The sequence below is a fragment of the Pristiophorus japonicus genome, chromosome 12, assembly GCF_044704955.1.
Source record: "Pristiophorus japonicus isolate sPriJap1 chromosome 12, sPriJap1.hap1, whole genome shotgun sequence".
NCBI classification, from domain to species: domain Eukaryota; kingdom Metazoa; phylum Chordata; class Chondrichthyes; family Pristiophoridae; genus Pristiophorus; species Pristiophorus japonicus.
In genome coordinates this window covers 93010420-93024832 of record NC_091988.1, presented here as the reverse complement: position 1 = coordinate 93024832, position 14413 = coordinate 93010420, and the positions used below count along the sequence as shown (strand labels likewise).

Below are 14413 nucleotides of genomic sequence, written 5' to 3'. Positions count from 1 at the left end.
TGCATTTATATAATGCCTTCATGGACCCTTCACACTCATTGTGGGGGTGGTACAGGAATAGGCCATTCAGCCCCTCGAACCTGTTCTGCCATTGAGTTAGATCATGGCTGATCTGTATCTTAATTCCATTTACCCACCTTGGTTTCATACCCTTAATACCCTTGTCTATGAATCTCAGTTTTGACATTTTCAATTGACCTCGCCTCAACAGCTTTATCTACCTTTCTTCGGTCAAAAGTGGAGCAGCTTTCACTTCCATGTTGAGTTCCATCTGCCAGTTTTCCAAATCAGAAAAAAATCATAAGATGAGCCAAAAAAAGCAAACTGCTGGGAAACCAGAACTCAGTGCTGCAGCAATAGCTCTGCATAAACATGACACGCTAGAAACGAAGTTTTACTTTTCAATTCGATCATGGCTGATCTGATCTTGGCCTCAAATCCACATTCCCGCCCGCTCCTCATAATCTGACACCCCCATCATTCAAAAATCTGTCTATCTCCACCCACTTTAAATATATTCAATGACCCAGCCTCCACAGCTCCCTGAGGTAGAGAATTCCAAAGGTTCACGGCCTTGAGAAGAAATTCCTCCTCATCTCAGTTTTAAATGGGCGAACCTTATTCTGAAACTATGCCCCCTAGTTCTAGATTTCCCCCATGAGAGGAAACATCCTCTCTGCATCTACCCCGTCAAGCCCCCTCAGAATCTTATACATATCAATAAGATCACCTTTCATTCTTCTAAACTCCAATGAGTATAGGCCCAACCTGCTCAATCTATCTTCATAAGACAACCCCTTCATCTCAGGAATAAACCTAGTGAACCTTCTCTCAACTGCCTCCAATGCAAGTATATCCCTCCTTAAATAAGCAGACCAAAATGTACGCAGTACTCTAGGTGTGGCCTCACCAATACCCTGTACAGTTGTAGCAGGACTTCCCTACTTTTATACTCTATCCCCCTTGCAATAAAGGCCAACATTCCATTTGCCTTCCTAATTACTTGCTGTACCTGCATACCAACTTTTTATGTTTCATGTACAAGAACCCCAAGATCCCTCTGTACCGCAGCATTTTGTAGTCTCTCTCCATTTAAATAATATTCGCTTTTTTATTCTTCCTATCAAAGTGGATAATCTCACATTTTCCCACATTATACTCCATCTGCCCACTCACTTAACCTATCTATAGCCCTTTGCAGATTATTTGTGTCCTCTTCACAACTTGCTTTCCCGCCTTTCTGTGTATCATCAGCAAATTTGGCTACATTACACTCGGTCCCTTCATCCAAGTCATTAATATAGATTGTAAATAGTTGAGGCCCCAGCACTGATCCCTGTGGCACCCCACTAGTTACAGTTTGCCAACCGAAAAATGGCCCATTTATCCCGCCTGTTTTCTGTTAGCCAATCCTCTATTCATGCTAATATATTACCCCCAACCCTGTGAGCTCTTATCTTGTGCAGTAACCTTTTATGTGGCACCTTATCGAATGCCTTCTGGAAATCCAAATACATCACATCCACTGGTTCCCCCTTATCCAACCTGCTCATCACATCTTCAAAGGACTCTAGCAAATTTGTCAAGCATGATTTCCCTTTCATAAAACCATGCTGACTCTGCTTGATTGTATTATGATTTTCTAAATGTCCTGCTACTGCTTCCTTAATAATGGACTCCAGCATTTCCCAATGACAGATGTTAGGCTAACTGGCCTATGGTCGCCTGCTTTTTGTCTCCCTCCTTTCTTGAATAGGGGCGTGATATTTGCAGTTTTCCAATCCACGGGGACCTCTCCAGAATCTAGGGGATTTTGCTAGATTACAACCAATGCATCCACTATCTCTGCAGCCACTTCTTTTAAGACCCTAGGATGCAGGCCATCAGGTTCAGGGGAGTTGTCCACTTTTCGTCCCATTAGTTTGCCTAGTACTTTTTCTCTGTGATAGTGATTGTTTTAAGCTCCCCCCTCCTTATAGCCTCTTGATTATCTATTATTGGGATGCTTTTAGTGTTTTCTATCATGAATCCGATATAAAATATTTGTTCAAATCTCTGCCATTTACCAGTTTCCCATTATTAATTCTTCAGTCTCATCCTCTAAGGGACCAACATTTACTTTAGCTATTCTCTTCCTTCTTATATACCTGTAGAAGCTCTTACTGTCTATTTTTATATTTCTTGCTAGTTTACTCTTAATCTATCTTCTCTCTCTGTTATTTTTTTAGTCGTCCTGCTGGTTTCTAAAAATTTCCCAATCATTTGACCTACCACTAATCTTCGCAACATGGTATGCCTTTGTTTTCAATGTGATACCATCCTTAGCTTCCTTAGTTAGCCACGGATGGTTCATCCTTCATTCTTTCTTATTGGGATATATCTTTGCTAATATCTCCTTAAATGCCTGCCACTGCTTATCTACCGTCTTACTCTTTAATCTATTTTCACAGTCCACTTTAGTCAACTGTATCTTCATACCTTTGTAATTGCCTTTATTTAAGTTCAGGACACTAGTTTGAGACCCAAGTTTCTCACCCGGAAACTGAATTTGAAATTCTAACATGGATCACTCTTCCATAGAGGATCCTTTACTATGAGATCATTAATTAATCCTATCTCATCACTCATTACCAGATCTAAAAACCCTGCTCCCTGGTTGGTTCCACAATGTATTGTTCTAAGAAACCATCCCGAATACATTCTGTGAACTCGTCCTCAAAGCTACCTTTGTCAATTTGATTCGTCCAATCTATATGAAGAGTAAAATCGCCCATGATTATTGCACTACCTTTCCTGCAAGCCTCCATTATTTCTTGATTTAGACTCTGTCCTACAGTGTAGCTACTGTTAGGGGGCCTATCGACTACTCCCACCAGTGACTTCTTTCCCTTAGTATTTCTTATCTCCACCCAAACTGATTCTACATCTTGATCAAGATGATTAGCGCGCACTGATATGAATGTCAGTGTTTGAGAGACTATTTCATTGATTCATTTAGATCTCTCCCGGTTAGCGTCTTCATAATACGATCACAAAGTTGTGTTCACTTCATGAATGGAGAAGCAGGTGTTGCGGTACTAAGCCAAGTAGGTCAAAGGTTCGATCCCTGGTTTATGCAGAGTTACCTGACCTTAGCAGGAATAGCAGTAGGGGTTGTTAAAGTTGGTTTTGGCACCTCTGGAATAGGCAGGGGAGGTTAAAAATAAATCTGTAAACATCTCCATTCCCGACTGCTAAGCAGCAACTCAGCCCAATATCCTGCCAGCATTTAGTGGAATTGTACCTCAAAGTGGGCCGCTGCTTTTAGGCGAGGAGAGAAAAAGATCTGGATCGTGTCGCTGAAACGCCAGCATTGGCAGAGACAGATAAAACTTGCTCAGCACGGTGCCAGGGTCAGACTGGACTATATGGGGAGGAGTACAGCTGGTACTGCAATGGAGGGGATCACAGTTGGGTTTGTGTCCACAATTCTCCATTCACTGAACTCTCAAACTTAATGGACATGCTACAAGGAATCACCAGCTAGACAATAGACATCTCCCAAATGGAACAAAGTAAAGAGACACCAGACATCTTTGGTTTCAATAGAACGAGAGATGGTAACAGAGTGCAAACCCCCCCACACCAGCACCAAAATCAACGTGGCATTTTAATACGGCCAAATTTAATTTGCCTCACAAAAAGCAGCAGGTTAACCCCATCTTTTACAGTAGCGGGGTCAGGCTGATTCTGATGGCTGCGGCATACAGCTCATTTCACTTTGGTCTTCTCCTCTACTCAACATCCTCATGAGGGTGAAAGATATTCCACTTTACAATCAAGAGCTTGTCTCTCGATGAGACTGACTAGTTTTTTTTTTAATCCGCGAAGTGACGATTAAGCATTAAATCACAGAGCCACCGATGCCATTGATTAGATCGCAGCCTTCAACCCACTCCCAAGTATCCAGTGTTCTATGAATAAACCATTGCAAAAATTCCAATAAATTCCAAGATGTACCTTGTACACGGACATCTGTTCTCTATTATACAACTTGCATGAGAGCGGTGGTAACTGTGGACATTTTTGCTTTAAATGATACAAAATTACGGAGCACTTTCATGTTTGTCCCTGTTTCTCTCTCTCTCCCCCTCCAAAAGATTATTGAATTAATCTGTGCCCACTTGCTTTCCCTCGTTGTAGTCCGAGCAGTGCTACTTGATGTCCCTCCTAATACGCTGTAACAAATAATAATTACTCTATTGATTTTCTCTTGCAAAGTGAGAGTCTGTATTGCGATGCACAGAAATGAAGCAAACTGCATTGCAGTGCCTGGAATGTGCAATGGATACCCTGCTGTTGAAAATAATTGCAGGGCTTGTGCGCAACAGAAATAAGCCTCTTCTGTCGGCTTTCAATTCCTCCCTTTCCCTTATCTCCAGTTGCCAGTCACGATGTGCACCAGCGAGAACCCAGGCCTCCCTGGGGGGTTGGGGGGGCGGAGAGCACTGCCTGTGATGCAGATGGTTTATATATATTTTTTTTGATTTATATATTATTTAAAGTAAAGGACACTTCAGGGTGTCTGCAGTGAAGCATTAATTACAGGGGCATAACCACAGCACGTTCAAATTGAACAATGATCAGATCATTAAGCTGCAATGATATAGTCATTGTATGCAAGATAGTGACCCAACTCTCTCCAGAGATGTATCTAGTTATCACCTGAACCCACTTCCATGGTATTTCCCTGGCAAATTATATCAGCCTTTGAAGGAGGTGGGGTAAATAATGGCTGACTTCCTTCTTATTCCTAATTTTCAGGTTACAAATTACTAACCCAAAAATATCAATCTGCAACAAAATGCCCACCCTGATTTTGAATTGTTAAGTGATCGGCGCTTTACGCTGTGCTGCTCTGGGCACTTGAACACCTGACGTGGTGAGTAGGTGCAAGGTGCAATGTAGAAAATTGAACTACGGCACCTTCATTCCTCAGTTTAACAAGTACACACACACAAGGTATTACAACAAGCAAACAAAGCTCAAGGTGTTTATAGCAGTCTGAAACTTGATTAGATTGCAGTATCATGAACACATCTATTAATTACTTGTATGTGATGGTTTTATTCAATTTTTTTTTCCAATTAGGACATTTTTGTGATCTTCCAGGGAGGGTAAGCTGGTAAAATTGGACCCATTTTCCACCCATATCTGCATCAAGCATTCCTCTGGTGAGGTACAATATGGATTAGATACAGAGTAAAGCTCCCTCTACACTGTCCCTTTAAATACCCCCATGTCAGATACAGAGTAAAGCTTCTTCTACACTGTCCCTTTAAATACCCCCAGGTCAGATACAGCACAGGTTAGATACAGAGTAAAGCTCCCTCGACACAGTCCCACCAAACACTCCCAGGGCAGGTACATCACGGGTTAGATACAGAATAAAGCTCCCTCTACACTGTCCCTTTAAATACCCCCAGGTCAGATACAGTACAGGTTAGATACAGAGTAAAGCTCCCTCTACACTGTCCCTTTAAATACCCCCAGGTCAGATACAGAGTAAAGCTCCCTCTACACTGTCCCTTTAAATACCCCCAGGTCAGATACAGCACAGGTTAGATACAGAGTAAAGCTCCCTCGACACAGTCCCACCAAACACTCCCAGGGCAGGTACATCACGGGTTAGATACAGATTAAAGCTCCCTCGACACAATCCCACCAAACACTCCCAGGGCAGGTACAGCAAAGGTTAGACACAGAGTAAAGCTCCCTCTACACTGTCTCTTTAAATACCCCCAGGTCAGATACAGCACAGGTTAGATGCAGAATAACACTGCCTCTACACTTCCCCATCAAACACTCCCAGGGCAGATATGGCACAGGTTAGATACAGAGTAACACTCCCTCGCACCAGGTCTGATATAGCTTGGATGCTGCCTGCAACTCCCTCTGCACAGTCCCATCTAGCTTTCCCAGAACGGATAACAGCATTGATTAGAGACCAGGATAAAGTATAGATAGATACAGAGTAAAGCTCCCTCAACAACATCCCCTCAAATACTCCCAAATCAGGTACATGTATAAAGTACCCTGCTCTGACCCAAGCACTCCCATTGGCCCATAAATGTGCTAAATTCCAAAATCAAACAAAGCTCCCTACCGGACAAACTGAAACACCAGCCATCATTGTGAGCTCGGAATGAGAATTATCGATTTATTTTATGCTGTAGGTCGATTAATTAGAATCTAGGTTGAAAATTCCCCAAACTCTTTTCACAGTTCCCTTACAGCAGGGAGAAGATGCTCCCAGCCTATCAGACCAGACTGCATTTGAACCCAGGTCATATTAAAACACAAGTGCTCAAGAATGCTTTTACTGCTAAAGGACTTTGTCCTGAAGAGTAGGATCAGAACCATTAAGGAATTTCCTAGATTGTCGAGCTCCTTACCGCTCACATACTTCGATTCAAGATTTCACACAGATATACAAACATATCTGACAAGAAACCTCAGTACTCAGACTGAACTACATTCCCCATGAAGTTAATCAATCACTCAATGTTTTTGGCAGTAGCAATTAACCAAGTTGCAGTCCTGAGAGTTCACACTGCAATAGGAATGAGCAATCCACTTACAATCATATCCTCGTGGGACGTATCCACTGTGTTGATTACAGAAACCTATGAAAAAAAAGATAGATTAAGTGAAATTACCAGAACAAATGTTTTATGTAAAAATGTGACTTTTCCTGCTAATAAAGCGAGGGATGTTTGGCCCATTCCCAGCACTCTTCCAATACAAGGCACCCAGTCCCAGTATTGATCACTTCCAGTTATATGCCTCAGCCCCAACCTCAGAAGAGAACTTCCTACACACCAGTATGACTTTTTTTTTGTTTGCACGCCAGCAATCCTGTGGCCTCTCCGGGAAGGCTGGCAATTAGTACTGGATTTTTTGCTGTGCATCTCTTTTCATTTTCATGTATATATCGAATTTCCTTCTGAAAATTATTATTGAATTTGCTTTCACCCTCGCCCCCTTTTGTGCCTACCTGAATAGGTGTGCAGGGCCTTGGTTTGACGTCTCTTCTGAAAGGTGGCACCTTCAACAGTGCAACACTCCCTTAGAACTGCATTGAATTATCAGCCTAGGTTCTGTGCTCAAGTCATGGACTGGGCTTGAACTCTCAACCTTTTGAAAATGCCAGCACTCAGGACTTTTCATAGCTAGTAGAGGACACTTTAGGATGTGCCGAGAATATGAAATGGAAGCTCTTTCCTCCCAGCCACCCCATATCAACAACATAGTGGGCTAGATCAGGTGGAGGTGTCACTGGACAGCAATCAGGAGTCGGAGCCTGGGTGGATACTTCTGAGTTCAAAGATGTCCCAAGATCACGCATAGCATGCCCGCTGTCGTCGGACAGACCCAGAGGTTGAACCTAGAGCCATCCTGGCTTGTAGCGGTTAGCATGTTAACACAGCCATCAGGATGATCCACAGGAGATTTCTGTTGGCAGCTCTGTCAATGATTGTGGGTCCTACAGTTTATATCAGAGAAATCGGCGCAGTCCCGGCGTGCAAGACCATCAGCAGGCCAGGGTCATTAGAGGGAGCAACGTGCGGTGGCCCAGCCCGGAAATCAGTGCGGTTCCGGCCTGCAAGACCATCAGCAGGCCAGGGTCATTAGAGGGAGCAACGTGCGGTGCCCAGCCCGGAAATCAGTGCGGTCCCGGCCTGCAAGACCATCAGCAGGCCAGGATCATTGGAAGGAGCAGCACGTGCTGCTGCAGGAGGGCAATGGCTGCGAAGCCAGGTCGCTGATTGCAATGCGGGCAGGCACAGCAGGAGGGGAAAAGTAGCAGCAAGAGTCCATAGAGGGAAGTGACCGGGGCCCAGGAGAGGCGTGAATCTGGGACCCAGAAGAGGCGAGGACCCAGGGGCAGCACAGGCCAGCCCACACTGCGATGTGTGCGTGCGCTCGGTCCGTGCAGCAGAGCTGGTCTCCAGTCGTCTTGGGTAATCCTTGCCACTGGACCAAGACCTAGCTCTGTCAAGCCCGTGTGGTGGCTGGTGTGCAACAGCTACAAGTGAAAAAAATCCAAGCACAGGCATCTTCCACCCTTCAACATGTAGTTCAGGATCTGGAATATTAGGTCCTTCATTGAAACATCTGTGAACTTATCCCTGTTTTGGCGTGGAAGCAAGTCATCCTCGTTTCGAGGGACTACCTACAATGATGATGATCAGACACCTGACTGGAATGGGATTGATGAACAAGCAGGAAAGTTCAATGAGGGAGTAAAAGGAATGGGGTGGAAGGACGGATAAATGGGGGAGTAGGAAAGATTTAGATGCAGGTCAGAGAGGGAGAAGCTGGGCAAAGGCAGAGCAGATGAAGGTTTAACGTGAGCAAGCTGTGCCTGTTGGCAATTGGAGGGAGATGCTGTGTCGGGTGCCCCAATGCTGCTTAAGCAGGTAAATGACTCAAAACCCCAAATTGTACGAAACAGGGACTGCAGGTCAGGCGATAATTATATCTCCTTCATTACAACCGAGACTTCATCAACTCAAAATAAAACATTCTCTGCTGGGGATCTCCCCCTCCCCACTGGGCAGAGTGCCTACCCAGCCCTCCCACACGGGCAGTCCAACCCAGCACTTCCACACAGGGCAGTGCCCACCTACCCAGCCCGACCACACAGGGCACAGAGCCACACACTCAGGGCCTCCCACACTGAGCCTCACACAGGGCAGTGCCCTCCCAGGGCACAGTGCCCACCCTGGGTCTCCCACACAGGGCCTCCCACATAGGCCATGCCCACCCTGGGCCTCCCACACAGGCCATGCCTACCCTGGGCCTCCCACACAGGGCAGTGCCCCCCACCCCCAGGGCCTCTCACACGGCACAGTGCCCACCTTGGGCCTCCCACACAGGGCACAGTGTCCACCCTGGGCCTCCCTCACAGGGCAGTGCCCCCCAGGGCCTCCCACACAGGGCAGTGCCCCCCCCCAGAGTCTCCCACACAGGGCAGTGCCCCCCCAGGGCCTCCCACACAGGGCAGTGCCACCCAGGGCCTCCCACACAGGGCAGTGCCACCCAGGGCCTCCCACACAGGGCAGTGCCCACCCTGGGCCTCCCACACAGGGCAGTGCCCACCCTGGGCCTCCCACACAGGGCAGTGCCCCCCCCGGGCCTCCCACACAGGGCAGTGCCCCCCCAGGGCAGTGCCACCCAGGGCCTCCCACACAGGGCACAGTGCCCACCTGGGCCTCCCACACAGGGCAGTGCCCCCCAGGGCCTCCCACACAGGGCAGTGCCCCCCAGGGCTTCCCACATAGGGCACAGTGCCCACTCTGGGCCTCCCACACAGGGCAGTGCCCCCCAGGGCCTCCCACACAGTGCACAGTGCCCACCCTGGGCCTCCCACACAGGGCAGTGCCCACCCTGGGCCTCCCACACAGGGCAGTGCCCCCCAGGGCCTTCCACACAGTGCACAGTGCCCACCCTGGGCCTCCCACACAGGGCAGTGCCCCCCAAGGCCTCCCACACAGGGCACAGTGCCTACCCTGGGCCTCCCACACAGGGCAGTGCCCCCCAGGGCCTCCCACACAGGGCACAGTGCCCACCCTGGGCCTCCCACACAGGGCAGTGCCCACCCTGGGCCTCCCACACAGGGCAGTGCCCCCCAGGGCCTCCCACACAGGGCAGTGCCCCCCCCCCCCGGGCCTCCCACACAGAGCAGTGCCCACCCCCGGGCCTCCCACACAGGGCAGTGCCCACCCTGGGCCTCCCACACAGGGCAGTGCCCCCCAGGGCTTCCCACACAGGGCACAGTGCCCACTCTGGGCCTCCCACACAGGGCAGTGCCCCCCAGGGCCTCCCACACAGGGCACAGTGCCTACCCTGGGCCTCCCACACAGGGCAGTGCCCCCCAGGGCCTCCCACACAGGGCACAGTGCCCACCCTGGGCCTCCCACACAGGGCAGTGCCCACCCTGGGCCTCCCACACAGGGCAGTGCCCCCCCCCGGGCCTCCCACACAGAGCAGTGCCCACCCCCGGGCCTCCCACACAGGGCAGTGTCCACCCTGGGCCTCCCACACAGGGCAGTGCCCCCCCCCCGGGCCTCCCACACAGGGCAGTGCCCACCCTGGGCCTCCCACACAGAGCAGTGCCCACCCCCGGGCCTCCCACACAGGGCAGTGCCCACCCTGGGCCTCCCACACAGAGCAGTGCCCACCCCCGGGCCTCCCACACAGGGCAGTGCCCACCCTGGGCCTCCCACACAGGGCAGTGCCCCCCAGGGCCTCCCACACAGGGCAGTGTCCTCCCAGGGCCGAGGCCAACCTCCTGCTCCAGGGGCGGGGCACTGACCCCGGGCCTCCGCACTCTGTTGAGCCTTCACCCAAGCCGGCCTGCGCTGGCCGCACTGCCCCGGCTCCGGACACTGGGTTCCGCGGGATCACTCACCATTGCTCCGCCGCTCACTCCCCCTCACGCTCCCGGTCCCGGTCCCACACCCACTTCCGGTCCCCTCAGACGTGGCAAACCTCAAACCTGCGCCGCGCTCTCAACCGCCCGGCTCCCTCCACAGTCCAGAAACACAGGTTCCGCAGCTGCAGCGCCCCCATTGAGGGCTGGATCATAGCATCCACACAGACAGCACCCTGAGAACCAGCAGCACCCACACACACAGCACCCTGAGAACCAGCAGCACCCACACACACAGCACCCTGAACATCAGTAGCACCCACACACAACAGCACATAGAAACATAGAAAATAGGTGCAGGAGTAGGCCATTCAGCCCTTCGAGCCTGCACCACCATTCAATAAGATCATGACTGATCATTCACCTCAGTACCCCTTTCCTGCTTTCTCTCTATACCCCTTGATCCCTTTAGCCGTAAGGGCCATATCTAACTCCCTCTTGAATATATCCAATGAACAGGCATCAACAACTCTCTGGGGTAGGGAATTCCACAGGTTAACAATTCTCTGAGTGAAGAAGTTTCTCCTCATGGGCGACTTTAATCTACATATTGACTGGGCTAACCAAACTGGTAGCAATACGGTGGAGGAGGATTTCCTGGAGTGTATTAGGGATGGTTTTCTGGACCAATATGTCGAGGAACCAACTAGAGGATGGCCATCCTAGATTGGGTGATGTGCAATGATAAAGGACTAATTAGTAATCTTGTTGTGCGAGGCCCCTTGGGGAAGAGTGACCATAATATGGTAGAATTCTTTATGAAGATGGAGAGTGACACAGTTAATTCAGAGACTAGGGTCCTGAACTTAAGGAAAGGTAACTTCAATGGTATGAGACATGAATTGGCTAGAATAGACTGGCAAATGATACTTAAAGAGTTGACGGTGGATAGGCAATGGCAAACATTTAAAGATCAAATGGATGAACTTCAACAATTGTACATCCCTTTCTGGAGTAAAAATAAAACGGGGAAGGTGGCTCAACGTGGCTAACAAGGGAAATTAAGGATAGTGTTAAATCCAAGGAAGAGGCATATAAATTGGCCAGAAAAAGCAGCAAACTTGAGGACTGGGAGAAATTTAGAATTCAGCAGAGAAGGACAAAGGGTTTAATTAGAAGGGGGAAAATAGAGTATGAGAGGAAGCTTGCCTGGAACATAAAAACTGACTGCAAAAGCTTCTATAGATATGTGAAGAGAAAAAGATTAGTGAAGACAAACGTAGGTCCCTTGCAGTCAGATTCAGGTGAATTTATAATGGGGAACAAAGAAATGGCAGACCAGTAGAACAAATACTTTGGTTCTGTCTTCTTGAAGGAAGACACATATAACCTTCTGGAAGTACTAGGGGACCCAGGGTCAAGTGAGAAGGAGGAACTGAAGGATATCCTTATTAGGCGGGAAATTGTGTTAAGGAAATTGAAGGGACTGAAGGCCGATAAATCCCCAGGGCCTGATAGTCTACATCCCAGAGTACTTAAGGAAGTGGCCTGAGAAATAATGGATGCATTGGTGATCATTTTCCAACAGTCTATCAACTCTGGATCAGTTCCTATCGACTGGAGGGTAGCTAATGTAACACCACTTTTTAAAAAAGGCCTGACATCAATAGTGGGGAAAATGTTGGAATCAATTATTAAAGATGAAATAACAGCGCATTTGGAAAGCAGTGACAGGATCGGACCAATCAACACAGATTTATGAAAGGGAAATCATGCTTGACAAATCTTCTGGAATTTTTTGAGGATGTAACAAGTAGAATGGAAAAGGTAGAACCAGTGGATGTGGTGTATTTGGACTTTCAAAAGGCTTTTGACAAGGTCCTACACAAGAGATTTGTTGTGTATGCATGCCTGTTTACTGTGTGATGTCTGTAACACTGTTATGCCACATTGAATGCACCCTTATACTGTACACACCTTACCGGTACACCAGAGGGTGCTGCTGCTGGAGACCTGGGAGCTGCCTGCACACAGCAGGTAACACAGTACAAAAGGGAACTCACAGCTTGTTATCGTCACTCAGGAGCTGCAAATAAAGGACTACAGGTCTACACAGTTTAAGTATCATACCCTGCCTCGTGGAGTCATTACTAAAGGTGCCTACATACGCTACAACTGGCGACAGGAATACGAGGTCACGAACTACACACTCAACATGTCTAACCTCAGCCACCTTCAGCAATTTACAGAGGGGGAAGATTGGGATGCTTTTGCGGAAAGATTGGAACATTTCTTGAAAGCCAACGACCTGCACGGGGACACACCGGCCACACTACCAAACAAACGCAGGGCCATCCTGCTTAGCAGTTGTGTGCCCACCATCTACAGTCTTGTCAGGGACTTACTAGCCCCGGAGAAGACAACCACCAAGAGCTATGAGCAACTTGTAACAATCATACAGGAACAACTAAAACCGAAAGAAAGCATCCTCACAGCCAGGCACCGGTTCTACACTTACTGGCGACCTGAGGGCCAAGAAATTGCCAAGTATGCTGTACACTTAAGAAGACTAGCTGCACCATGTGATTTTGGTGACCACCTTAATGAAGCACTAAAGGACATATTTGTCATCGGAATCGGCTACGACGGCCTCCTACACAAATTGCTCTCGGCTGACATCACGGTCACCCTGCAGAAAGCAATTCAAGTGAGCCAGGCCTACATGGTTTCGGCCAGCGACTCCAGGCGAATACTGACCCAGGACTCTAAACCGGCGAGCGCAGTGCACCGCAGAAATGCTGCCCCGAGTCCCGCAACCCTGAGTCCGCCACATGTGGTAAACCAGATGGCCCCGTGCTGGCGCTGTGGAGGAAACCACAAGGCCCACCAGTGCCGCTACAAAGCCTATGCATGCAAAGGCTGCAAAGAGAAAGGGCACCTTCAGAGAATGTGCAGAAAAGGCTGTACTCACCGCGTCCCTGATGAGTTGACTGATCACCGGGGCTCCGACACAGATGAAGATGAAGCTGCTCAAGAGTATGGAACGTTCTCCGTGGACAATGGAAGTGGACATCGATGGGGTCCCAGTCTCCATGGAGATCGACACAGGGGCGAGCCAGTCTGTGATGAGCCAAACGACCTTTGAAAAAATTTGGATGAATCCTGCCACTCGACCAAAACTGTCTCCTGTCCAGGCAAAGCTGCTCACCGGTAAAATCCAAATCGTTGGCAGTGTAGACATCCAGGTCTCCCAGGGCGGCGTGTTGAACAAACTCCCCCTGTGGATTGTAGCCGGCAACAGTCCCACGCTGCTGGGCAGGAATTGGGTGAACCGGGTCCACATCAGGTGAAGTGGCCCTGTGGAAGGAAAGACCACCACGGCCCTCCTGCAGGAAATGGCTGCAGCACCAGCACCACAAGGAGAAACACTTGTAATCAAAATGGCTGCCGCCATGCCACCAGTGAGCATGGAGGAGCATCACATAACACCGAGCGGCCAATCGGATTTGAAGGCTCCCTTAAAGGAGACCGGTGAACAAAGAAATTTAAAGGGGAAGTTTCAACTATTTGAGTACACAAACTTTAAAGCTAAAGACGCGATTAAAGAGTGCAAGTATGAAAAATGTATGCAATGTAACAATGAATTGTGATGCTGGTTTAGCTAAGGTGACTGATGAGATGAATGCAGGTGTCAGTAACGTTAAGAACAAGTTTATTATACTTAACAGTAATGATGGAGATTGTGAAATGCCTAATGTAACCATGTCTGGTGAAACCAGGGCACCCAAAAGTGATGTAAGTGCTAGAATGTATAATGCAGGCTTGACTATGTGTGATCAGAGCCAAGGTGTCATGTATACCTATAGGACACTGCCAAAGGACATTGGGTCCTACAGGGACCATGCTCATGCCAATGGAATCCCCCTGTGGGAGACCCCCAGGTCCAGCAGGGTACCTGACCATGTAGCCTAGACCTTTGGAACGAATGTGATGCCC

The 14413-nt window shown here is 48.7% G+C and overlaps 1 protein-coding gene across 1 annotated transcript in view; it reads right to left on the bottom strand.

Moving 5' to 3' along the window:
• The window catches only part of sec13 (SEC13 homolog, nuclear pore and COPII coat complex component), a 31652-nt gene extending 21096 nt beyond the window's left edge, over positions 1-10556 (bottom strand). The window contains exons 1-2 of the mRNA XM_070894960.1: positions 10457-10556; positions 6621-6665 (exon numbers count right to left, since the gene is read on the bottom strand). Of these exons, the coding sequence (XP_070751061.1) occupies positions 6621-6665; positions 10457-10459 (48 nt within the window). The 5' untranslated portion in view covers positions 10460-10556. The remainder of the gene's footprint in view (positions 1-6620; positions 6666-10456) is intronic.
• Between the last annotated feature and the right edge of the window lie 3857 nt (positions 10557-14413).